Consider the following 26,120-nt stretch of genomic DNA (forward strand, 5'->3'; position numbering starts at 1 on the left):
TTTGAAAATCTGGAAATTTACTAAGAATAAGAGAATTACAAGGCATTTATTTGCATGGCAGCAGCAAAAGTGTCCATAGAGTTTCAGTACATATTTTGAAAATAACTTGTAACAGACAACTGATCAACACAGAAACATGGTAAATACTTGTGCATTTGAACTTTAACCTGATCTAAGAGCTTACTGGTGCCTACTGATAAATGACTTTCAAAGCTACTGATGAATGACTTTCAGTTAGTTAATATCTTTAAAATATTACCAATCTGCAAACCTTACACTGTTTTTCATATCTCTCCAAACCTCTCATATATCTGAATATATTCACCTCCTGTAATTGTTATTCACAGCTGCAAATACAAAGGCCCTAACTATCAGTTTGCAGCAAATTACATGCAAGAATACACTACAAGCCTACCTGCCTCACTCCCCTCATCAAAGTCTGATATACGCATACATTTATCTTTAGGTACTAGTTATATAGCCTTAGATATACTTCAGCAACAAAGACTTCTTGGAAGGAAAATATATTTTAAAAAAGATGAGAGAAAGCTTAAGAAAATTTCCTAGGGCAAGTAAACACAAAATAAATAAGTAGATTGCACTTAATTTCTTCATTTCAGAAATTTAGAAATGAATAGAATATACAATAAAGTAACTTCTTTTGAATTATGGTGCTTGTCCTTCCATTTTTTGTATTTTTCATTGTATTTTTAACAAAAGAATTTAATATTTTCACTATCCAGACAGTTGATCCTCATGCTAATGCCATGATTCAACTGTATCATTAATATGTACTTATTATGAATATCAATGTCTCTAACATAAAAAAGATGCCTGCCCCTGACAACAGGTATGAAATGCATAGGCCTGTTGAAACACAAACAATGCTAAAGTTGCTTTAAGAAATGATTCAATATTGAATGTTACCAATTATAGTTTAGATACATGACATTTTTAAGAAAATAGCAGTTTCTTATGATGACATTTACGTTTATTTCTTATGTGAGTTTCTCCCAAAAAAACTATAAAGGCAAAATAAGGTCAGAGGGCAAAGAGGGTGAACAAGGGTAAAACACATTTCATTCATGTAGATATAATTTTAGTGACAACCTTTCAACAAGAGAATATTAGTTGTTGCTTTATAATAAAATGAACTAAAGGCTACTGTTTTATTTCATGGCAAAATTGAAAAATTCTTTTCAGTTGGGACCAGACCAAGAAACAATAGAAGGGTTAGTGCTGTGGTGTACTAGAAGTGTTATGTGTGAAAGATGGAATGTTTTCTGATTTCTTTTCGTCCTTATAGAATTATCTTAGAAGCATATGAACTCTGTGAGGTACGTACTTTGCATATTAGTATGGGGAAAAGTTGTTTACCCATTCTGTCCTAGCAGTCTAGCTAGGATGGCTGTGACCACTCCATCTAGGCAAGTTTCTGTCCTCACTGATTAATTCCAAGTTTGCTCCGGCATTAGCTCCCCTTTGTTCTACTACAAAATTTTATAGCACTAATAAAATAGCCTAAAACTGTTTCACCATGTTTCTTCTTTTAAGTTAACAAAGTTTGGGATTCACGGATTTTAAACAAAAATGGTTAAATGAATTAAAATTTTTTACCCTAGAGAAGAGATAAACAGAAATATGTCATATAGACTTCAATTAATTAAGTTTTAATACAGGATTGTAAAGTAATTATATGGTATTTTGACCAACTACACTTTATCACATTGTTTTTTCCTACCCAGCATTTGAAATATCAGATAGGAATATCAAAGGCAAGTGAAATTTAACCAAAAGAAGGAACGTTATGTATATTTCTCTTAGATCACATGCTTTCAGAGGAGGATGCTATGTTACACTCTAGCTGCACAAGAGCTTCACAAAACTATAGCCTACAAGCAAAACGATCTGTCTTTTTAGAAAGATAGAGGAAGCTATTAGTATCATAGTTAGCAGAAGTTTCTAAATGAAAGAGATATTATATTTTCATATTCAATCAAAAGGACAATGAGTTATAATTAATGTATGATTATGCTTAATAATAATTATATTGAGTGGGAAGCACTAATTAGGGGCATACTATATTATGTGGGACCAGTGTCAAGAGGAGCTTATAGGGCAAAAAAGGAGATAAATTGGTAGATCCTCATAAACTATCCAGGTGAGTACATAGAAAAAGGTCCTATATAGTAATGATTAAGGAAAAAAGCAGAGAAAATATAGGAAACTATATTTTCAAAACTGGGAAATGAGTGTTTTCATTATAACCATAAGAGCAAGGGTAGCACAGAGTATAATGAGAGAATCAAAAGACAGGCAAAATGCATATTGTGTCTCCATCATTGGCTACTAATGAAACTGCTACAACCCAGAATCTCATACTGTGTTTCCAGAGAGAAAGGTATTAGCACAAAATTTACAAGAGGTTTGCCGTGAAGAATTACACCAAGAAGAACAGGAGCAAGGGTCATACCACATGGTTAACACAAGCCTGTACGTATGAAAGAACTTCCACATCATGCTAACTTTGGCTTTTCCTGCTTTTTTCTCTATTTTTTCTATTTCATGAAAAAACAAACTTTCATAACCAAATAATAAGAGAATAACAATATTTATTACACTGTGTATCATTATCTTCAAAGCAGTTACTCAATACAAGACACAAACCAAAGAGATTCTTACAAAGAAGAAACAGATAATAACGCAAACTTTCTTTTCAATGAACGAAGACTAATTGTTTGAATAAATGAGGCAGATTAGCATATATATTGAAATATTTTAAAAACAACAGAATATGTAATTTGGAAAAGTATTTGAATTTCTCCCTCCTTTCTATTTATCTTTCTTTCATTTTGCTCTGCTTTATTTTAAGTACTGAAACACACAGTGGTACATTTACAATGTATTTGATTATAATGTTTAAAAGGAGTCCCCAGAAATCAGAAACACTGGACTAACAAAGGGTAAAGGTTCATTTTATCAATACCTTAAAAGAAAAAATCCTATCCTTACCACATCGGAGTTCGTGAGTCTTCCTAGGAAGGAATTTAATAGCAAATCGAGGAAAATCACATTAAAAATAGGCTAAATAAATACTTGTGACTGTTTCTTGGAAGAAATGATTACAAGAGATATTCTGACCATTTTGAAACTTTATTGTACATCAACATCTAGTTAGTTTTCCCAAAAGTTCAAATGCCTAGGCTCACCTTAGTTCTACCCAAAAAACCTCTGAAAATGGGGCTTATGAATTAGGATCACACGCTCCTGAGATGTATGTTAAGCAGCCTGTGTGGTCCTTGTCCATGTGAGCCTCCTGTCCCGATATGGGGAACTTCAGCCCACTGTTCTGGACGTGCGTTCATTAACTTTAGAAAGCAATCAGTTTTCAAAAAGTAAGCTAATTTTTAAAAAATTTCCCATAAACTGTATTTTGAGTATACAATAAGTATCATTAAATAGATGGATGAATTAATGAATGCTCAAGATAACATTTCATTTTATCATACTATCAATTGACTTTAGCATATTATATCAGTTTAACAAGTATTTATTGAGCATGTACTATGGTTACGATACTCTATATGTATGTATGTATGTATACAAAGGCTAGTTATAAATAAGTTTTCAAAAAATAGTCTGTTGACTCAGTATGTTCATTCTATCTTATCTTAACTCTGATTGAATTGCAACTGACCTTACAGCATTGAAAAATTATGTTTAGATTTTTGCCTCTCCACACTCTTCATAAAATCATCACCATAAATGTTAAATTATAAAATCAAGGAAGCTTTCTATAGGAAAAAAAAAACCCTTTCTATGTTGAATCCTTAAAAAAAGAGAACTCATTATTTAAAAGCATTACCCTCTCTTCACCCCCATTTATTTTACAAATTTATTATTTTCAAATTACGTTTCCCCAAAGTAGATACTCAGTGCTCTGGAGTTGTTGTGAGCTCTTGAGAAAGACCAGCACTGCATCAAAGAAACAGCTCTTGATTTCAAAATTAGTAAGAGGCAAATGATCATTTTAACAGCTTGCAACTCCATAGGCAATCAGATCTAAAGTTGTTAATGATTAAGAAATGAAAGAAACTCTAATGCTTTAATAGCTGACTGTATGCATGAAACCTGTCACTAACGCAGAGAACTTGGAAAATTATTAGGCATCTTCCCCCATGGGTCCAGCAATAGCTGTTATTTAGGACTTGGACAGTTGTAGCTCTACTATAAAAGTAATATTCTGTCAACAATTCTGTAAGCACTGCTACTGAAGCATCCAATAGAAGACGAACAGTGGTATATATTTGCCAACACATCCAACCAACAGTACCAAGTGGAAAGATTTTCATAGGCTGAAACACTTGGGGAAGACTTTTCTTTCTTTCTCTCCCTCCCCAGTTCCTTCCTATCTTGAGGCAGCGTCTCACTATGTAGTACAGGCTGGCTTTGAACTCGCTTCTGTAGCAGAGATTAGCCTCAAACTCAGTGATCCTCCTGCCTTAGCCTCCTGAGTGCTGGGATTACAGGCGTGCAACACCACATGTGGGAAGTCTTTTCAACGCAGCAGTAAAATGCACCAAGCAAAACACACAGAATATGAACTGTGTAGGCAGAATTGTTATTATATTTATAATTTACGCAAGCACATAATTATTTGATCTGCATGAACAAACACAAATGTTAAGCTAACAATCAGGGCAAGAAGCTAGAGTTTTTTATAGGGAATCTTGAAATTTCTCTATAAAAAAAATTGTCCCAGATATCTTTAGTTTACTTGATGTCCAAAATGAATCAAATTGATACAAACATGAATGGATTAGAAGAAAATACAAAGTAAATGTGAAGATTCATTCTTTCAGAATAGTAACTAGCTGGGGATTTAGCTCAGTGGCAAAAGCGCCTGCCTGGCAAGCGCAAGGTCGTGAGTTCGGTTCCTGGTACCGGAGAAAAACCAAAAAAAAAAAAAACAACAACAACAACAGAATAGTAACTAAACTCTCTGATGTCACATTATATATATGTATGTCATCTAATTGGCTTCAACATCATCTTGCTCTTAATAACAGGACTTCATCTGTATAATTCTTAGTACCTCTTGGAGTATTTATCTCATGAGCTCTATATTTCTAATTAGACAAGGAAAGAAGGAAAAATTTAATTCAAATAGGGCAGTTATGCTAACTGCAGTAGAGAACAGAGGTTGAAGTTGTTGGCTAAAATGAAAACGAATGATATAGATCATTCATTTATGTATTGCTAATTTACAGAGCACTAACAATGTGTTCACTTCTCTCCTAGGTGTTGAGGATGCAATGGTGAAAAGGTAGCATGGTTCTATGATCTCATGAATTTCTTCACTGAGTCTTGTTAGCATAGGTGATTTATAGTTAGCTAGAACAGCTACATTATGGCTACAAATATACACACATGACATTTCTTTTATCTGCAGTTGGCCCTTCCTGGTAAACAGGTTCTAGGAGATAACCTCCCCACCTTCTTCATTTGGAGAATAACAATCTGGCTCACCTGATGTCAGGACATTAACCAAAACTAAAACAGGTACCTGAGGCTTTATCTAGGAAAAAGAAGTGAGCTTCTGCATACAGCAAAATTAAGTGTGGCTAGTATCCTTATCAGTACATAGTAACTGTCAAATGAGATCTTGCTTATAAAATGCTTACTCAAGAATATTTTCAGTGTTCAATAAATACTTATCAGGAGGATACACGGCTGTTACTATTATCAAACTTCACATGAATTATTTTGGTTCAATGATTACTGAGGTGATTATAAGTATTCTCCTGATTTTGATGGATAACATGATCACTACTTCAAGGACTACTGGAATGGCATAATGAACGTTAAATACTTCATTACAAGATTCCTTGTCTCCAAAAGCCAAATGCAGAGGAATCTGTTCATTTTTTTGGAGGAGTGCAGGGTCTCGCTATGTAGTTCCCACTGGCCTTAAATTCAATATGTTGCCCAGGCTGGCCTCAAACTCATGATAATCCTCTTGCCCCAGCCTCCTATATGCTGGGATTATGGGTATGTACTACCATGCCTGGTTTGATCATCTTCTCACTAAGATAACTGTCACCTTCGGCTGCCATAGAGCAATTTAGTAACTCTATATGCTTAAGTTTGTAATGATCAGAAGGAATTTCTAGTCAAGAGGAGGAATGATAAACTGTTAACATTAATCAGAGCTGTAAAACCATTTACCTAGAGGATAGAGTATCAAGCCAAACCTGCCCAACTGCTAGGCTGCCTTCTCTTCCAAACAGCAGAACATTCTTAAAGATTTTACTCTAGTGTTTATACTACACGAGCAACAAGAACACTAATAATCTAACACTTGAATACTTCCAGTTATAAAAAAAAAACTTCTAAATACTTCTACTTGAACATCAAAACATTCCATAAAGTAGTCTTCCCATTTTGTAGAGGAAAAAAACTTCAGCTCAGTGACATTAAGTAGCCCCTAAAAAAGTACCAAAACAGCCAGTTCTTGAATCTCTACTTTTTACTTCTAAACAGAGAGTTCTTTCATCTAGTATATGAACACTGCATTAAGGAAGTCTTCCACTGACAAATATTCTTGGATTTCCTTCTTTATCCTTTAGGAGCATGCATGCTTTTAGGGCCAATCAGAAGGAGTCTTGGTGTACTGTCCCTTAGTGGGACTCACTCTTATCTCCCCTCAGGGCCACAAAGGTCCATTCTTCCAGAGACTCTAATGCCTACAAATAGGTAGGAAGTGGCACTTTTTCTCATTTAATTAAAAAACACTCATTATAATGTCATTTCTCCCTTTATTTCAAATACAAAATTTATATTATATGTTTCTACTTAGGATACCTTATGTCTTTAAATATGTAATTCTTACATGAATTGTCAAATTAGATCTTGCAAATTGGGTTCTTGTCCAGGGTGGTATGATTTTATACTTCCATTTTTTAATCAATGGGATGGGTTGGATGAAGTTATATCTTCCTTCTGGTTATAATATTGTATGATCCTGTGATCTGTCCTACATGTCATACACATATTCCCTATTTATCTGACAGTTGATATGTATTTGCTGAACAAATGATAAATGCAGTTTAATATAATGAGAATGGTAAACGGATCAAACATGGTGAGATACACAGTCAAAAGCACTTGGCTTCAACCTCCCACTTTTACTATTAGGATTTGAAAAAATAAAAGTTTATGTGCCAATAGTCACTATGTAGTCTTCAAAGCATTAAAAATAAACTGAAACAAACATTTTACTTAGTTTATATAGCTGAAAATTATTGATGTCCCTTTTGCTCATTGATAAGTTAATTGATTTGTCATCTAAATTAGGGTCAGAAAATTAGTTCATGAGTGGACTTCTTTAAAAACTCAAGATTATTTCATTTAAAGGCAAAATTATTATCATATGGAATTTCTTCAACAGAAGATATTTTAACAATCACATAGTCTTTCTTTTTTGATTACCCATAATATCATCAGTATGCAAAACAGTTATTACATTGCATAAGACTAGATTCTAGTCACTAGAAAGATATTCAAAAAGCCCATTGGAGGGCCTATGTCCATTTGTCCCTCCACTAAATGTCCATAAAGAGCTGTACTGAATAACCCAAGTGTAAAAAGAAGACTGTCAACTTGTCATATCTCATGACTGCCTATCAACTAAATGGGCTCTAATCTTCTTCTTTATCTTAGGTACATAGTACAGAAAGGTTCATCTTTTCAAGTATGTGAAACTAGAGACACCATGACATCTGCTTTTCAATTAGAAGCTCTTTCCATTTATTTCCAGATTTATTGCTAAGTTATATATATGGTGGTAATGCAGAGAATCTGATATGCAGTTAAGTGCACATTTCCTGTGCCACCCTATCAAGTCTTCAAATGAGATTTCTTATATAAAAGAAATCAAGATACTATAAAGTTACATAAAATAATCATCACTACCCCTATAATTATAATTCCAAATTTATTAGAAAAAAAGCTAATAAATTGAGCACCAAGCCTCAAATATAATTGACAAAATAATCACTGCATGTAACTGAATTCTTTAATTGTAAGAACATATAAAACATATAAATTTATACTACAGAAGATGTGTATATGTAGATGCATGAAATAATCCTAGAGGTATTTAAATAATTTGAACATTTTGAAGTATTAAGTACTACTTAATATTTTCTAGAAAATATTCCAATCCTTTCACAAGTCACTTGTATTTTAGCAAAATAAAAGTTTCTTCTTATATAAACTTTAACTTGTTCAGTAGATTCATTTGAGATTTTTAAGTCACAAAAGAAATGACACAATATTCAAAAGAAATGTTCTTTTTCCACCATTTAAAAAATACATTTACTTTTGCCCTTATATACAGAATTATGGAGAGAAATTCTTTCTCTCTAGTCCTAGTGCTACTACAGAATAGGATAACTGGCTTCAAATAAGGCCTACTGATATTGTCAGTGAACAGACTTTCAGAAAGACAACTGAAGCCTCCTGCTTGTCCCAAGGAGAAGCTTGTTCAGTAGACAACACAAACACTGCAATAATTAATCAAGACTCCATCTATTTTTGGGGAGGATACCAGGAATCAATCTCAGGACCTCATACTTGCCAGGCAGTCACTGTGCCTCTGAAATAAATCCCTGGCTCCCAGACTCCATCTTAAGAGCAACTGTCCATATACAAAATTGGTGTCACAGGAGAAAAAAAGAATTAAAAGACATCTTAATGCTTTGATTCTCTAACATTCTTATTTCATAAGAAAGCAAATTCTAGGAGACACTAAAGTTGGTAGAATTTATTAGTATTACTGAGAATTTTATATCTCTTTATAAACACATTCATATTGTACCTGTTTCTAAAAGCAATTACTATTATATGGAGGTTAAAAAAAACAAACTATTATATGGAGGTTACAGGGCTTTCCACTGCCTTTTAATCTGTACAGTTCACAGTCACTCATTTCACAGATGAGTTGCTTGCCTAACTCAGGTTGTTTATAAACAATGTCCCTGGAAAACTTTTCTTTTCCCATGAAAGCTTACAGTTAAATCACAGGAAGTAGTCTTCAGCTATCTTAGTTATAATTTATGCAGCTTTTGTTCCTAATTAAGTTTAGTACCTGTTGTACTTGAATCAAGTTCTTCTTTTTCTTGATTTTACATTCATCTCCACCACATATTGCTGCTGTGCACAAGGCAGAGATTATACCAGAAAGGACAAGCTACCTTGTTGCTATTAACAAATAGAAAAAAAATATTCAAAACCCAAGGTAGGCATCGTTTATTACAAGTCATAGCTCCTTCACCTACATGATGTAAGGTACTACTCTATGACGGACTTTGTTTTTTTATAGTCCTTCTTAATATGTTTCACTGACTTTATATCAAAAACAAAATTCAGCAAATAAAAAAGGTGATAATCTGTAAATTAAAAACCTAAAACCTTTAAGATATTTTTATCCGTGACTGAATCTTTAGACTAACACACATACCTGGAAATTATGACTGTGTTAAAACCATGTAGGTGTCTTTATCTCCACTCTTCTCAATAAACCTGTCTTGCCCCAAATAAAAAAGTCATCTCTCTAGAAAAAAGTCAGTTTCTTTGTTTTGTTTCAAAGCCTTAAAATAGCTTCAAAGCTATGTTCTGCACAAAGAGCAATTTTATTAGCTTCCTATAAAACTAAATCCCTTAATACATGCTCCAAACTGCTTTCTAAATTTCATCTACCAATAAAATACTAAAGCATCTCCTCAATTTTTCTTCTATAATACCAACCCCACCAAATCATGGATCATTTACCAAAGGCCTCATGGATTTTCCCCCGGGTGCTTTTGTTTACATTTTCCCTCTGCCTAAATATTCCCCTTTATCTGACTCTTCTTAGTTCCTACCCGAACAGCACGTTCACAAGTGAAGTTCCCAATCCACCTCTCCCAGATTTTTGAAAATTACTCTGTATCCTACAGTTCCTCAGTCAAAGCTGTATTTTAGCACATCTCAGACTGCATTTCTTTTTTCTCAGTTCCCCATATCCCTTTCCTTCTAATGTTTTAACTCATCAAAGGTACAGGAAGGGATCCTATCTCGCATGCCTCTCACACAGCTGAGATTCAGTGTGTGCTGAATAAATAGAAAAAGGACGAGTGTGTGATATATTCTTTCTCTAGCAGTCTTAGAGCTAACACTTCTGACTAAAAAAACAGAGTGGATCTGGAGATCTGACCAGAGCAGCTAAATCACTCCAGAATCATGCAGTAGAATGTAAGCATGAGCTTCCTTTCTGCTAATTCCACATGTTGAACTGAAAAGGAAAAAAAATATATATCACAACTAGATGGCATGTCTGAACTGTGCTGGTAAAGAGGGAAGAGCTTTTTTGTTTTATTTACTTTAAATTGTGACAGTAGTCACATGGGACTCGAAGGCCTTTGACTAGCAGCAATATTATGGGCTAATGCAAATCATTTCATCTCTCGGATTCATCTGAAAAGCAGAGCTGCTAATGCTTTGATACCACATTAGAGTAAGGTACTTTTCAATTGTAAGATATGTGATTCTATCATCCATCCGTCCATGCATCCGTCCATCCAGGCATGCATTCATTTATGAATGCTTGAGATTTCTTCTTACATCTCCTAACTTCCGAAATTCTATGTTTATGAAAGTTAGATTTAAAAAAATGTAAGAAGTCCTAGACATTCTGTAGCAATTTAAACTTGGTCAAAAAGAATGACTTGAGGGATGTAAAGAATAGCAAGTCAGACACTCATGAATTCTAAAACAACTTTCTCCAGTAGGTATTTGCTGGGTTTGTTCTTTATGTTTTATATTTCATTTTTCTGTCTGACCAGTTTGAGATGATATACTTAAAGGGCCAAATGGACGAAAGAATCAGAATTAAGATTTCTGGAAGACAGGATCATGGAAACTCTAAGTCAGACTGAAAAATTATTGATGGTAAACATGTGTCAACAGTAGCAACATTCCTGTACACTTAGGTATTTGTTATAGTTGTTTAAAAAATGAGACTTAAGCAATTTAGAAATACATAGCTTTGACTTATTAATGATAACTCCAAAGTATACCTTTGCTTCTGTTGCATGGGTTGTTGTCTCATAGCCATATACTGCATGTCTTCCTGCAGACGATTAAGAGGGGAATCTGGCTTGACACGAATCCCATAGTAATGGTACTTGGAGTTTCCTCTTCAAGAACAACAAACATTGGAAACACAAAACGTCAATGAAACCAATACTAATCACATAAGTGTAAATTTAACTTTGGAAAAAATTAAGTAAAAACATAATATGTTATGCATTTATAATTTATCTTTTCATATACCTGTTTTTATAGTACAACATCGAAAAATGCAAAATAAGATTCTTAATCAATCAGCTCAAGGCCCTAAGATACATATTTCCTTATATACCTTCACTTAAATATTAGTCAAACAGTCCATTTGTTCCACTCCAGTTAATTTTATTTTCAAATTTATATTTTAAATTTAACTGAGAAGAGGTAATAGTGATAAAATGAAAATTCAATAACAGTACAAAGGGTTGTACAGTGAACATGAATTTATTAGAAAATGGCTATATCAAACAAAAAAGAAAAAACCTTAACTCTGCACTGTGAATATGTTCCACATTTTTCTCTTTGTTCAGGGATGATGAAATAAGATACCTTTGTTATAAGATATTATGGTAAACTCTAGTACTCTGGTACCTCAGTTGATGCAATTAATTCTTTCCATGATTCTGGAGAATCCTTCTGGAGAATCATGCAAAGGATTACATTCATGAACTGAGGTATCACTGTATTTAATATTCTGCAACCTAAATAAGAAGAAATTTTAGTGAAGGTGAAACATATTAGTCTCTGCTTTTATGGATTTATATCTTTTTTTAGGCTGAATTAGATATGTCACAACATATACAGGGAAATATCTCTGTGAACATGGCAAATTTCCACCTGGAATAAAAATAGCACCTTTTCCTCACGTTCAGAAGAAAGACTATGTTTGCTATTAGAAATCACAAGTATTGTTTTGAATGGAATTTGGAAATTCTTGCAAAAATTACATTTTAAATATACAAATTCTAGCAATGGGAAAATAGTTTTTCACAAGTCTATATATAGTAAGACATTAGTGCTCCTTCCAATTTTTTCTTTCATTTATGACAAGAAATGCAAAGGGAGTATGGATTAAACATTTTTTATAAAAATAGATCAAAATTTTACTTCAAAGTTTAATAAGCACATTTTAGATTAACCCTAGATACTTTGAGACATTATAATTACATAAATAATATTGCTATAGTTTAAAAAAAATAGAGCTTTCAGCAAAATAAAGCAGAAATAAATGTTTAATATCTATACAGAAAGGCCCTCTCCCTGCAGAGATTAGGACTGGTTTCCAAAATCTACTGAGGAATAAAGCAAAAAACACCAGAAACATAGTTTTTAGTGTTCTCCCAAACAAACTGAAACGAGTAGAGGCAGAGGCTGGACCCAGTTCTTAGTCACGGAAAAAACTGTTTCCCTGGTGAGAGCCCACCTGAATGGAGTGTCTAGCTTCTTTTCAGTTTCTCACAAACTAGCATTTGGGTGAGGTTGCGAGACGTACCTCTTTTCATACCACTGAGAATGGCTTGGGGAGAGAAGCAAACCCATGGGTATTTTTGCTCAAACTTAATTTGGAAATGGGAACTATCAAAACATGTTTTTATTTCCTTTGTTTATCAATATTGATTTTATTTATTTTTGTTTACCTGGATCCAAAAATATTAGAAAAGGTATAGTGTAGTTTAAATAATTTCACCATATAATTTTACTGATAGTGTTTCAGGATATAGTGCTTTTCTAAAGTATCTGATTTCACTTGCCTCACGATTTGTACTGACTATGCTTCCATGCTGTGGACTGAGTAGAAAGTAAACGCCAGTTTCCACGGCAGAAAGAACCTCTGCGATTTCACCTCCATTGCTGTCAGTCTTTCTTCATTAGAGTCTTATCTTCCTAACACTTCATTTGTTTAAACCCCATTTCCATTCCATCTTATTTACTTTCTCTTTATTCTTCTAGGCTTTGCTTTCTAGCTCAATTGCAAACACTATCATACAATTGTAAGAGGAGCTGGAGACATAATTGTTGGGGAGGGTCCATTAGAAAGCAGAAGCTGCTGTATTGTAAAATGTACTTACAGAATATGGATTCTACTCATTCACAAACCCAAACAACCCCAATTTTGTCCCTTTCTATTTTAAAGATGTGTTTTAAGGTTTGAATGGAGCCTCAAAATAGGATCCATTGAAATCCTTTTCAGTCACAAAAGCAGCACAACAACACAGCTATTAGAATGTTGAATAAAGCCAGAGTTTCAAAATATTGGCACTGTATGTGCAGCTACTGAGCCACCAGCTAGGAGATAGTAGGTTAGGTTCCCAAATAATGATTTTCCTAGTTCTGGGGGAAAAAACACTAGAGAAACAAAAGCTCTCAAGGGAATGAAAGCCACTTTCTTTAGTCTGAACAGACAATCATGTTCTGCAGTTTAAAATATACTACTTTTTGAAGTACTGATAGAAGAAAATACATTTACCAAAGAATAGAACTTCCACCAATCTGAAAGTTGTACAGTTACTATGCAAGGAATAATTCACAATCTGAGAACCTATAGGTCTTAAAAAATCTTATAAAACTGTCATATTGACAGGGAGCAGGAGACATTATCCCAAAATATGGTGCTTTGGCATCGAGAAAGTAACAGAGGGAAGCTGTAGAAAGCAGAAAAACATTACTCTCACCCCTTTTCACCTGAAGAGGGACAGGACTTTCATTCTAGAGACAAATTAAAACAAACGGGCCTCACTGAGTCATCTACCCCACACCCCATATATGATAAAAATTTTGATCATATGCCTTTTGGCCCATCATGTTTCTCCAGAAGTACCCTCTTCTTAATCAGACTTGGAATAAAACACCATTTCCCTGTTTCTTTGGGTCTTTATTTCTGAAGGGTCCACGTCATGCACAAGACCAAATGGCTCCATGTCACGTAAGATTTACATTAAATAAATTGGTATATTTTTCTCTTGTTAATTTGTCTTTTGTCATAGGGGTATTGTTCATGAACCTTGAGATGAATCAGAAAAAGTTCAGTCTTCTACTTGAGAGCAGTGCTATTTTCAGTGACAACATCTGATGAGGTTATATGACTAAGGTACTTTTTATTTTACTAAGATTAAAGATGCCTTACTAAAATATTCTAAAGTTCTGATTTATAACTAATTAAAGGTATATCACCTAATATTATACAGTAGAGCATCTTTGATATTTTTACTTTATTTCTGTAGGATTTAAAGTTAAAAGTACCCACATTGTTCTGCACAACTACTTCAAAAATTTGTTTTCAATTTGTAGAAATTATGGAGATAAAACTGAGGTTCCACAGTCTCATAATTTCTTTTTATCATATTTTTTCTTAACAAAGACACAGTTTATTTCCAAAGAGAAGAGAAACTGGAAGCTCCTTCCTGATATTACTATTTTTATGAAACAGAAATATAGAATAGAACCAAATCAAATTTCCCCATAAGGTCAACATTGAACCTAACCATTGAATATGATTTGCTACCAATACGGTTTGCAACCTGAATCATAGAAAGAATTAAGTTCATGAACTGAGGCACCACTGTAAACTTCCTTCCACAGATGGATGGTTTCATAACCAAGAAGAAAAAAACAAATAAATAAAACCAGACTAAGAGGTAAAATAGGAGATGGGATGATATCATCACTGATGCCATGAAGTACTCATATTTTACAAGTTCATCAAATAACTTTTAGTTGATCTCAGCTATACAAAATGAAATGAAAACTTCAGTTTTAATTATTTCCTCTATTCAAATAAATTATAAAGAAAATTAAGTATGATTTTATAAGTATCAGGAGATAGTTTCCCACTTACTATGTCACTGTATTTATCATCTTTTGGTTATTTTCATAAAAGTATACAGTGATAGATACTAACTTTTAAAGTACCACATGCAGGGCCAGGGTTGCAGCTTGTGGTAGAGCAGTTGCTTAACATGTGTAAGGGCCTGAGTTCAAGCCCTAGTATCACAAAAACAAACAAACAAAACAGAAACCCACATGCAAATCTTGCATTAGCAGGTTGGTCTGTTAATTTCCATGTAATCTGAGAATCGGTTCTTCGCTAAACTTGTTCAGTTAATGTTTCAGGACAGCATATCATTTTGGCTTGGTACTATTCACTGAATAATGACTCTCTTTTTCCTATGAAATTTATAAACTGAGCTCATTCTTATTTTTTCCTTACATATTACCTGTAGTTAAGTATTCTGTTTAAACAATATACCAAACTGCTCTAGTTTGAAAAGGAGAGATTGGTTGATGATCTTATTTTTCAGTACTAACCTAGTGCCCAATCTCCTGGTTCGTAGTCCCATAAAAATTGACCTTATTAATTTCCCAAAAGAGGCAGCATTGACTGGGTCCAGTTTGTGTTCCTGACAGTGTCGAAGGTAGTGGTTGTATAGAGTGCTTCTGGGAAGGCTCACTCCTTCTGCTGTCTCATAATTGTCCAATAGCCACTGAAGCTAGTACAAATAAGACAAAGTAAACACAGACAAGTCAGGAATTTGTCATAATTTCATTTCAAGTCATTGCAAACACAATACAAGAAATACTTAAAATTTCTTCATTAACTTTTTGGGTTTTTTTTGTCTTTTTGAGACAGAGTCTCACTATGCAGTTCAGGCTGGCCTTCAACTCACTTTGTAGCCCAGGCTAGCCTCCAAATCACAGCAAGCCTCCTGCCTCAGTACCCCAAGGGCAGGGATTACAGGCACACACCAACACATCTAGGTTTATTAACTCTTATGATAAAGTAAATTGTTGTGTTTCAGAGGCCAGTATAATCTGGCTTTGAAACTCTCACAAACACTATAAATAGCTGAGCAACACTTAATATCTTAAAACCCATTTCCCCCCAACTACTCAAGCGCATGTAGAGACACACTTATTTTCCCTGCATTGACTGCAATTTTGGAGGCAAATATCTCCTCAGGGAATTCAAATAATATTGCTAATTGGTGGTAAATATAACTCGTAATTGTTATGAACAAAACATTATACCAAAGCTGGTAGGATGGCATGTCTTTCAGGTTGGTTCAGCATAAGATGTGAATAGCAGGCTGCCTTGTATAAGTTTTTATATTAAGATTCTTCCAACTTATTGGTAATTATCAGATAATAATAATTATCTGATAATGTTTATTAATTATTACCAATAATTATCAGATAGATAATACACTAACTACTGTCTACTGGGACAAATTCTGCAAATAAAAAGGACAAATTCAGTCAATCCTTCCCCAGAAGGAAGAAACTCACTAGAGACTGGCAAAAAATTTATATCAAATAAAAAGGAATCCTTTTTATAGCCATTTGAATTTCACTCCAGTGGTAGTTAGTAAAGCAAAATTTTCTCATAGAGTTTTATATTGTCCAGCCTATGTTTTTTTAAAAAATAATCTCTAATGTACAACATGCACAAGAAATTTTTGAAAAATTCAGTCTATATATCTATTATTGACTCTCAACATGAGATTCATTTGTTCACTTACTTATTTATAAAAGCAAAAGTGAAACAGACTAAAATGACTGTTTTAAGGTCACAAATTATCTCAATGCCTCAGCCTATTTTCCAATTCAAGTTTCCTAATTTCTCTGGAAGCTAGATCAAGAAGAGTTAATTCCACAAGAGCGCCAAATATTTCATATTATTTGCCTTAACAAAATTTCCATGATATATGTAATAGGTACAGTAAAGCATTAATACTTAACATGTAACTTTAGTGAAATGTATATTATAGAAATAAAAAGAATTCACTTATTGAGTACCAAATAGTATCAGCAAGCAATGTGCTAGGTACTAGTAATGCAAAGTTAAATGTGTGCTCACCTATCCTCTGAGAATTCAGAGTCAAATGCTAAAAATGATGGTATGAACACTGAACTAAACAAAAAGCATTTTTCCATTAAACATATATTTTAAGATGCATAATCAAACTTAGAACCTCAAATTTCAGCTTTTAATAAAAATTCATTGAATATTTTCAATATAGCTTATAAGTATGTCAATTGAGGCTTCCAGAACTGTTTTTAATTTCAAATATTATACTGTGATAGTTAAGTAATTAAACCTATAACATTAAACCCGTACTGATTATTGGCTTAGAAATTATAGCTACCAAACCCACAGATAGAACAGAATACTTTAAAAAATAAAATTAATGTTCTGCTCAGGAAGACTTCAAGTTCTTTGTGGAATGCATATGAATATATATATATTTTTTTATATATATACATTAGGTCTATAACATATACAAATATTTAAAACTTCTAAAACAATATATAAGGTAAACTTTCATTTTTATAATAACAGAAACATATAATAATTCAAAAGAATTATTTTCATATGAATTTTCACACAAACTTTATTGTCAGTAAGAAACTTTTCCAGAGGCACACAAACATGATTTTTGAACATTCTAAATAATACACAGAATACAAACATAGAACATTATACATGTTCATTTAGTATAAAAGATAGGAGGTAAGCCGATTAAGAAATTACTATGTTACTGAGCCTCAAAGCAGTATTCTGCCTACCCCATTGGGCCAGAATGACTCTGCAGTGCTTTTGCTTTCATTTCAGAGTGTGTTGATCATGCGCACAACTGTGGGAGATGGCTTGACAAGCAGCAATACAAACCTGATTCATGCAATTCATCCATGTGCCTCAGAAAAATTATTGGTATGTGAAAGCATTTGAGTGGTATTACAGCAGCTCTAGTGAGCCTTTTTGTTTGTTTGTTTGTGTTCGTTTTTTTGTCTTTTTGAGACAGGGTCTCACTATGCAGTTCTGACTGGCCTTGAGCTCACTTTGTAGCCCAGGCTGGTCTCGAACTTGCAACAGTCCTCCTGCCTGTCTTCCAAGTACTGGGATTCCAGATGAGCACCATCACTTCTGGCTGACTGAGCCATTTTGCATGACAGCAATGGCTCTGGTTTTATGTACATACACCAGATGGAGAAAGGGGTGACTACCTTCTATGGGTATTCCTGATACACTACAGAAAGAAAAACAGACCCTTAATATCAAGAGTTATAAAAAGTACTAAGAAGAAAGCTCTGGGAAGGCAAGTACACAAAGCATATAAATACTTTTTAAAAAACAGTAATATTTTGCAACTGAACTAATGAGGTTCATATACTCACAAGCATTCAGTACACAATAAATGTAAGTTAAAAATATCAAATACATACTTGTATGTGTATCTATGTATCCTCATAAAATAACATTGTCAAAGGCATAACAGAATGATTAAAAAGGAGTGAAAAAATCAATATTCCTTCCTTTACTAATAACAACAGATGCTATCTATATAGGAAATCTTACTATAAAGATCATTTTTCCAGAAATCAAATATAGCCAATTTTATATGAACTCTGCAGCCTAAACTGTATAAATAATAAAACAGATTTAATGCTGTGTGTGTGTGTGCGTGTGTGTGTAAAATCACTAGTTGGTTTAAAAAGCTTCCCTTGGACAGATGTTCTACTGACTATAATTTTGACAGAGGCAAAAGCACAGTTTATTTTTCTCTCCTCTGTTTACAGGAGGAGGAACTATACTTCTCGCCTGGAGAGCACTCTGAAGGAGCAGAAGGAGGTCAAGTGGAGATAAGGCCCTAAAAAATAAAGGTGCTTCTGTAACCTTCTGGGTTCCAACTAGAAGCCTGCCAAGCACTACACTAAGCAGAGGCTTATCTCCTAGAAGCTCTGTATAAGCAGAAACTGGTTTAAAATCCACCAGATAGAACTTTAAGATACAGCTGCAGATTATCTGCATTCTATATGTCAGTATTTAACTTTCAGGATTTGACACACTGATGAAATTATATACTGGATACTGAATATCATACACAATATTAGCAAGCATTATTTTTATTTGGAAGTTAGGTTTCTATGTTAGTTTAAAGGTAACCTACAAGTGTATGCTGCACATACTACCCCCAAAAAACTTATGGCTTGTTACAAGGTGCATTGTTTTCTGTGGTTTTGTCTTTAACAAATTGTATTTGGATATTAGAATTCAACACCCTTTACAATCAGCAAATTAAAATGAAACTGCTACAATTCCTTTTACTCTTTTATGAAATGTCATATAAAATGCTTACATTTATGGTTTTAAAGGCCCATAAAATATTGTAGAAACTTTTAATCTTTAAATCCCGTTGGTTCTACCTATGAACTAAAATACACTCATCTAAGGACAGACACAGACTGTTGTATCTTTCAAACTTTGCATTTAATTCACACTAATCAGGACAGAGTAAAGCAGATGAACAGCTCCCCCTATTTATCCCAAAAGGAAATAATGATTGACAAAGAAAAAGAAATAAATATTGCATTGCCCAATGAACATTTAAATTTAATATTTGGCATTTTCCCCCAAATGGATTGCTGTCCATTAGGATTCATTTCAAGTTCAGTTCACTAATGAAATGCATTTTTACAGGTTTTTTTCTATAATAACATATTGATATTACAGAAAAGTGAAGGGAGAATGTAAAGAAAATAAGGTTTGTGGTGAGGATTTAGCTCAGCAGCACAGTGCCTGCCTGGCAAGCACAAGGTCATGAGTTCGATTCCTGGTACCAGAAGAAAAACAAACAAACAAAAAAAAGAAAACAAGGTTTTCCTTTGAGCTCACTGTATTTTAGTAGCTAAAACCAGCAAAAATCATGAAGTAACAACTTCTTAGATTATGAAAAACATATAAAACAAATGGTAGAGTTTTGCACACTTTTAGTGAAATTTTTAAAAAAAATATAAAACCATAAGAACATTATGTGAAATGGGAACAATTAATTTAACAACACTTATTTTAAATTTACAATTGAAGTGCTCCCAAATTAAACACACTATAAGTATTAAATGACAATTTAAATTACTTACAATACAGAAGGAGTATAAAAGAAACTTTAAGTGTGCTATGATGAAAATGAGAAATTTTATTTAGGCAGAGAAACTTTTAAATAAAAAGTTATTATAGTAAGATAGTTCTGTAAAGCCAAATTAAAAGTACCATTCTCAAATACAAGGAGATGAATGACATGACTCATATCTACAACTTTTTAAAAGATTAGACTAGAGGAAAGAAAAGCCTACACTTCCTATGTTCTTCAGTTAGTGTGCCAGGAGTGACAGCACTCTACCAGCAACGTGCACATACACCTATTGTGGGATACTTGAAAACAAAGAAAAAATTCAGTGCATATATGAGTCTCCAAATAAACCACACGTGACTGGCAAAAGCATCTTAGAATAACAAAAGTGAGATAAAGTCTATTTGCTTCTATTATTTATTAGATTCATTGCTTAGCAAATTTTAGTTAGCATCTATTAGGTACTGGCACTATTTTAAACACTGGGATCTATTGGTAGACAAAACATAAAAATTCTTACTCTCTTGAAATTTTGACTTATCAATAAATATTTATTGTCTATGAGATCCTAGTATTGAAATAATTCCCATTGAGTTAAGATTCTTAATACAATAAAGTACTGAATGCAGTATAACTGTACCTAGTGACATGTGGGGCAATCCATAGTGCATGAAATATGTAAATTCTGTGTATTTCAGTCTGGATGACAATGATGAAAATAGATTAAAAGTACAGGGGCTGGGGATTTAGCTCAGCGGCAAAAGTGCCTGCCTGGCAAGCGCAAGGTCATGAGTTCAGTTCCAGGTACCAGAGAAAAACCAAAAAAAAAAAGTACAAAAATTGGGGCTGGGGATTTAGCTCAGCAGCACAGCGCCTGCCTGGCAAGCACAAGGTTGTGAGTTTGATTCCTGTCACCAGAAGGAAAAAAAAAAAAGTACAAAAATCATCTCAAGAATATAAGGAAATGGAATATAAAATATAATACTGACTCCATCTCCTCATGTGAAAATGTTAAAAAGCAAAACAATCAATTTAGATTCTGAAAAAGGATTATTTATTAAATTTGCTCTTAATCAGAATTTTCTCAATCATTGAGAATAATCAAATTCATAAAGAGAAAATAGGAAATCCTTTCTACCTATATCCCAAAATAAAATAAAACTAGATTTTTAAAATCTCAAATGTCAAAATTAACTGCCCTTTTTAGAAACTTTCATTAGTTTCTATGAATATGGAATATGTATTATTGATGATGTCTTCTAATTTTTTGCCTAATGAAAGTAATCCTTTGTTAAAATTTATAAACTGGAGAACTAATTATTATATACTTGAACTTCTGTCCACCTCAAATAACCCAACAAATCTCAAATAACTCTATATTATATCCTATATGGTAGATAAAGATACGTTTATTTATTAATATTTAACATACTACCATTTTTAAAACACCTTTCTGCTAAAAAATTTCTACACACTGGAAAACCACAAATTAAGTTCACAAAATCTAAAATACTGTTAGAAAGATATTATCATTTGGAAGTCATGCAGTAGTATATTCCAGTTGTTTGGATAAGTCTAATAAAAATTAAGAGCATCATTAACTTTCCAAGGACAAAAAGACAGTAGGATCTTTTTCTGTGTTCAGAGGAACTAACTTAACTCATCAGCCCACAGAAACCCTGGACCTATCTGCATTGTTTACGACCAATGTTTAGAATCATTTGTATTTCTAAAAACTTGACTTTAAATGTAGTTTGTCATAAACTTCGCTAAGTGTAATAAAAGCGAATCAGGATAGCTACACAAGGGTTATCACTGCATTAGAAACATTTGTGCCCACTCTTCCTACATACTGAAATGCCTCTGACAGTTGTTCCAGTATGGAAGACTTACCATAATACGTAATATAAAAACACAAAGCCAAAGAAAGGTAAGAAATTGCCTGTTCTTATACAGCTTAACTCATACAGTGATTAACGTTAAATATTAATCCATGAATTCCACAAGAAAAGTAATTTTTAAAAAACAGCATATCTGAAGTTTCAAAAAAAAAAACCAATAAAAAAATGCAAAACATATGTTCTCTTACCTATGTTACTGTTCATGAAAATATTCGTGAAGATATGTAACTGAAGTTGAGGATAAAATTAAATATGTAACACGTCATATATGTGCTGTACTATATATTCTAAATAAAGGTGGAAAGTAAATTAAATATCAAGTATAACTTACAAATTTCAAAGTACTTGGAAACTTTAGGGGTCTTTTGGGGGGAGAGGTAGTTTTACTGCTGTCTTTGCACATTTCTGACTAAAAGTGAGTAACATTTTCTCTTAACATTTTCAAACACAAACAGCAGCTGCTTAGCACCCCCTCTCCACACAGACATAGCCTAACAGTAATAGTAAATTAGCCTTTTAATACAAGCCAGGTATGCCAACACAGCAGGGATACACTTAAGAAATACGCAAGAGTGACATACTTGCATACAAATATTCAGAAAGGGGGAAAAATCATAGTCTGAAACTGTTTCAAAAGGAAAGGCAAAAATATATTATGGTATTATAAAATTTATATCTATGGTTTTCATTAAAATTATAGGCATTTTCCAGTTGCCTGACCTGTTTTTGTTTACCAGGAAACTTCACCTTGAAAAAGAAACAAAACAAAATATCCCATTTACAAACAAATGTGTTGGAACATAAGAAGGTAGTGTTATTTTGGAATTTAATACTTAAGTGTTCAGAAATCCAAACGCTCGGTATGCCACTCCGTGGGAGAGCACTAGCCCAGTATACATGAGGTACCGGTTTTCACCCTCAGTATGGCAAAAAAAAGTCTAAATATTTAAAAAGTATAGCAGAAACATTTTCTGTGAACTAAAAGTTTAAGTTTATTGAAAAATAACCTTTCTTTTGGAAAATGCAATTTTGAACTTTTTTTTGGGGGGGGGGGTACCAGGAATTGAATTCCCAACCTTGTGCTTGCTAGGCAGGCACTGGGCCACTGGGCTATATCCCCAGTCCTTGCAATTTTACACTTTGCAGTGATAGAAACGGACAAAAATTAAGAAATCCTAAAAATTCAATCCTTCAATTTAAGAACACACTGTCAGTTGGGAAGAAAAACTCTAATCCTTACTAAAATGTCATTGGTATTAAGTTAGCAAAGCTTCACCTAGAACAAATTTAAGGTCATAGATAATTTACTTTCTTTCATATATTCAATAGTCATCTTAGGGTAATTTTTAATCAGCACTTTCCTTGGCTCCCCAAATTTGAACTTATTTAAATGTTTATAATTTCACAAAACTGTCATAATCCTTCTTACACTCATCACAGTCACAGTGATGCTGCACCTGGTAACAGTGAAAGCATCAAGAAATAGTCACAGTAATTCTGTTTTATCTAAACAGTTAGCAACTTACAGAGCACCTACAACCTCATCTTTACCTTTCGTCCATTTTTCATTTCTCTTTAATTTTTGAGACCTGAGTTCATTTATGCTGCTGTGTCCTGTTCATGTTATATAATCTTAATGGTTTACTGTCTTGTATGGTGAAGCTCTGTGTCACTTCCAATGTTTTGTTTTGTTTTGTTTACTTGTTACTTTTATTACTTGTTACTATTTTTGCTTGATCAATCTTATATTTTTATGTCTGGTGGACTGAGCAACTTTGTTAAAGATAATATATAATGTAGCAATCACTGTTAATTCCTATCATTTTGTTTTGAGGTCATGTATCACTTTTCGTGTTTTTGTGTTGTTTTGATTTTGTCTTCATTGTTGTTTTGTTAGGTATTTTTTAATTTTTCAAATAAAAAATTTTGAAAAATAAATAAATGGTTAAATGGTTTAAATCATTTTCAAATAGTTTGTTCCTGGATTTGGCATTAATAATCTTTTATCCATTAAAAGAATCTCTCATTACTCATATAAGGAGACATGCCTATTGTTACGTCTCAAACATGTAAGCACACAGATTATAAGAATTTTTCCTTTATACTAAATAAATATCAGACTGGAAACTTTATTTAAATATTTAAAATCACCAGTAATCTTTTTTTTTTACATATAAATGGCAGCTTCTCATTATTTGTGAAATGCTTTATCTGTATTCAAACACTATAAAAACCTAGGCTTCATTTTTGAGATATTTCCTTGTACCTAACATCCATTAACTAATTCAGAGATCATAAGGGGCTAAGACAGGAAGGTTAAGAAGCAAAATAAATAAATAAAACAAGCATTTAGAGGCAAGCAACACATGCAGAACAAGCAAGAGATTAGTTTACATGAAGAAGAGGCAACTTACATGGCTGTTGAGAAGTGAGCTTCTGTGAGTGGACAGACCGTCAGACTTTTGCAGCGTCTCAATCGCCATTTCAATCTGATAATAGATGTCATTAAAAAAAAAGGGCTCAAGACAAGATAGTAATAAAAGGCTGACCAAAAATTTTTGATATATTCTTTAAAGTTCAACTTCTTTTTCAATGGTGGCTAAAGAATAGTTATCAGTGAATGTGTTTTCCCCTCCCCCACCGCCAAGAAACAAATAAAAATATGCACATTAATAGTAAGTCCAGTCACAAAAGTAAACCTTTTTGAACATTCTATAACTATAATCAGCACGGAGACCTGAGGAGCAGGAACCCCGGAAGATTTTTCTAGTCATGAGAAAACGTTCTTGATTTTCATAGTGCAAGATGTGGGTTAGTAACTACTCTCTAAATAGTCTTCCACCTAAACAGTATTTAATATTTTTCTCTATTCCATCATGAAAGAAAAATCATACAACAGATTCTGAGTCCAATACGCATTAGTATTTTAATGCAAATGTACAAAAATCCTTTATTAATATTTAAAAGTTATTAACTCTATACATCCCTTTTTTAATCTTGTAGTAAAATTTGAAAGTGGATATGAGCAAATATTCAGATGTAACTATAACTACGGCTGCTACATATTAGGATGATGGTGGTGAGGCAGAGATATTAGGAGTGATAGCAGAAATGGAATGTAGAAGAGAAAATAATTTAGAGCAACAAAGAAAAGGGGCAACAAAAGATATAGTTTTCTTCTACGTAGTTTCAGCATACCATGAACAGTCATAATAGCTTAAGAAGGTGGCAATGAAAATGTGAGATGCTCTTGGTAACCTCATAGTTAAAGATTATCTTTCAGCTCCTACTACTACTACAGATTCTGTTTTTAAAAAAGTAGGTAACAAATAATCTGCATTTTGTTATTGGATTATGTTTAAATTATTAACTAATTTTCTTTTAAAAATCACATTTTGCAATTCTAGAGAGAAAATAAATTTTATTAATATTTAATCACATTAACAATTCAGTATATGATTTAAAACACAGTTAACTTTCTCATGCCATACTTCGCCATGAAAATTGATAATGCCTTGCTATTTTAACATACTGCTCCCTCCAAAGGAAAAAATGTTAAAGAGTAATTAATATCCACAGCAAAGCCTTCATTTTCTATCAAATTTCTAGTTTCTTTATGGTAGAACACTGTATATACAGATATTTAGCATCCATTCTAGCAATATTAAATTTAGTCTTCTAAACAACTTGGGAACTGATAGCATTAATTTTATTATGTATTACTTTCCCAAGCTTCTAGTTCTTCCCTAAAATTAATAAAAGGAAATGCTAACAAATGTTAGGTTAAGGAATTATAGAAAAGTACTCATTTAACAGACCACCCTGACTGTCCCTTGTCCTTCCCCTGTCACCTACAACAGTTCCTGCCCAGATGTACTTCTTTTTCCTTTTATCATTGGTTCCTGGTTCTATCAATAAAAAGTTCACAGCTGCCTTTATGATACTTTCTCAGGCTGAAGGGTCTTGGTTAAGGGTACCTCCTCTGGACTTCTTGGAGTTTGGATCGAACACTGACTCTGAGTAATCTTTCATCCTTTGTGCTGTGCCATGGTCATGAACTGGGACTTAGGGGATATATGTCCATGTCCTGGGTTTGTGAAGCAGCAATTTTAAGTGGGCTAGACTAGTACAGTGCTTCCCCCAC

General features: G+C 33.2%; 1 protein-coding gene across 7 annotated transcripts in view; it reads right to left on the bottom strand.

The window, feature by feature from the left end:
• Rfx3 (regulatory factor X, 3 (influences HLA class II expression)) overlaps positions 1 to 26,120 on the bottom strand; it is a 274,694-nt gene that overhangs the window by 52,548 nt on the left and 196,026 nt on the right. For 6 of the 7 annotated variants that reach the window (XM_005388617.2, XM_013516355.1, XM_013516357.1 and 3 more), the window contains 3 exons: positions 24,391 to 24,465; positions 15,475 to 15,656; positions 11,121 to 11,240 (listed from right to left, as the gene is read on the bottom strand). In XM_005388617.2, the coding sequence (XP_005388674.1) occupies positions 11,121 to 11,240; positions 15,475 to 15,656; positions 24,391 to 24,465 (377 nt within the window). The remainder of the gene's footprint in view (positions 1 to 11,120; positions 11,241 to 15,474; positions 15,657 to 24,390; positions 24,466 to 26,120) is intronic. The other variant, XM_013516360.1, reaches the window with a different exon arrangement.

This window comes from Chinchilla lanigera, unplaced genomic scaffold (genome assembly GCF_000276665.1).
Source record: "Chinchilla lanigera isolate Chin_1 unplaced genomic scaffold, ChiLan1.0 scaffold00033, whole genome shotgun sequence".
NCBI lineage: Eukaryota > Metazoa > Chordata > Mammalia > Rodentia > Chinchillidae > Chinchilla > Chinchilla lanigera.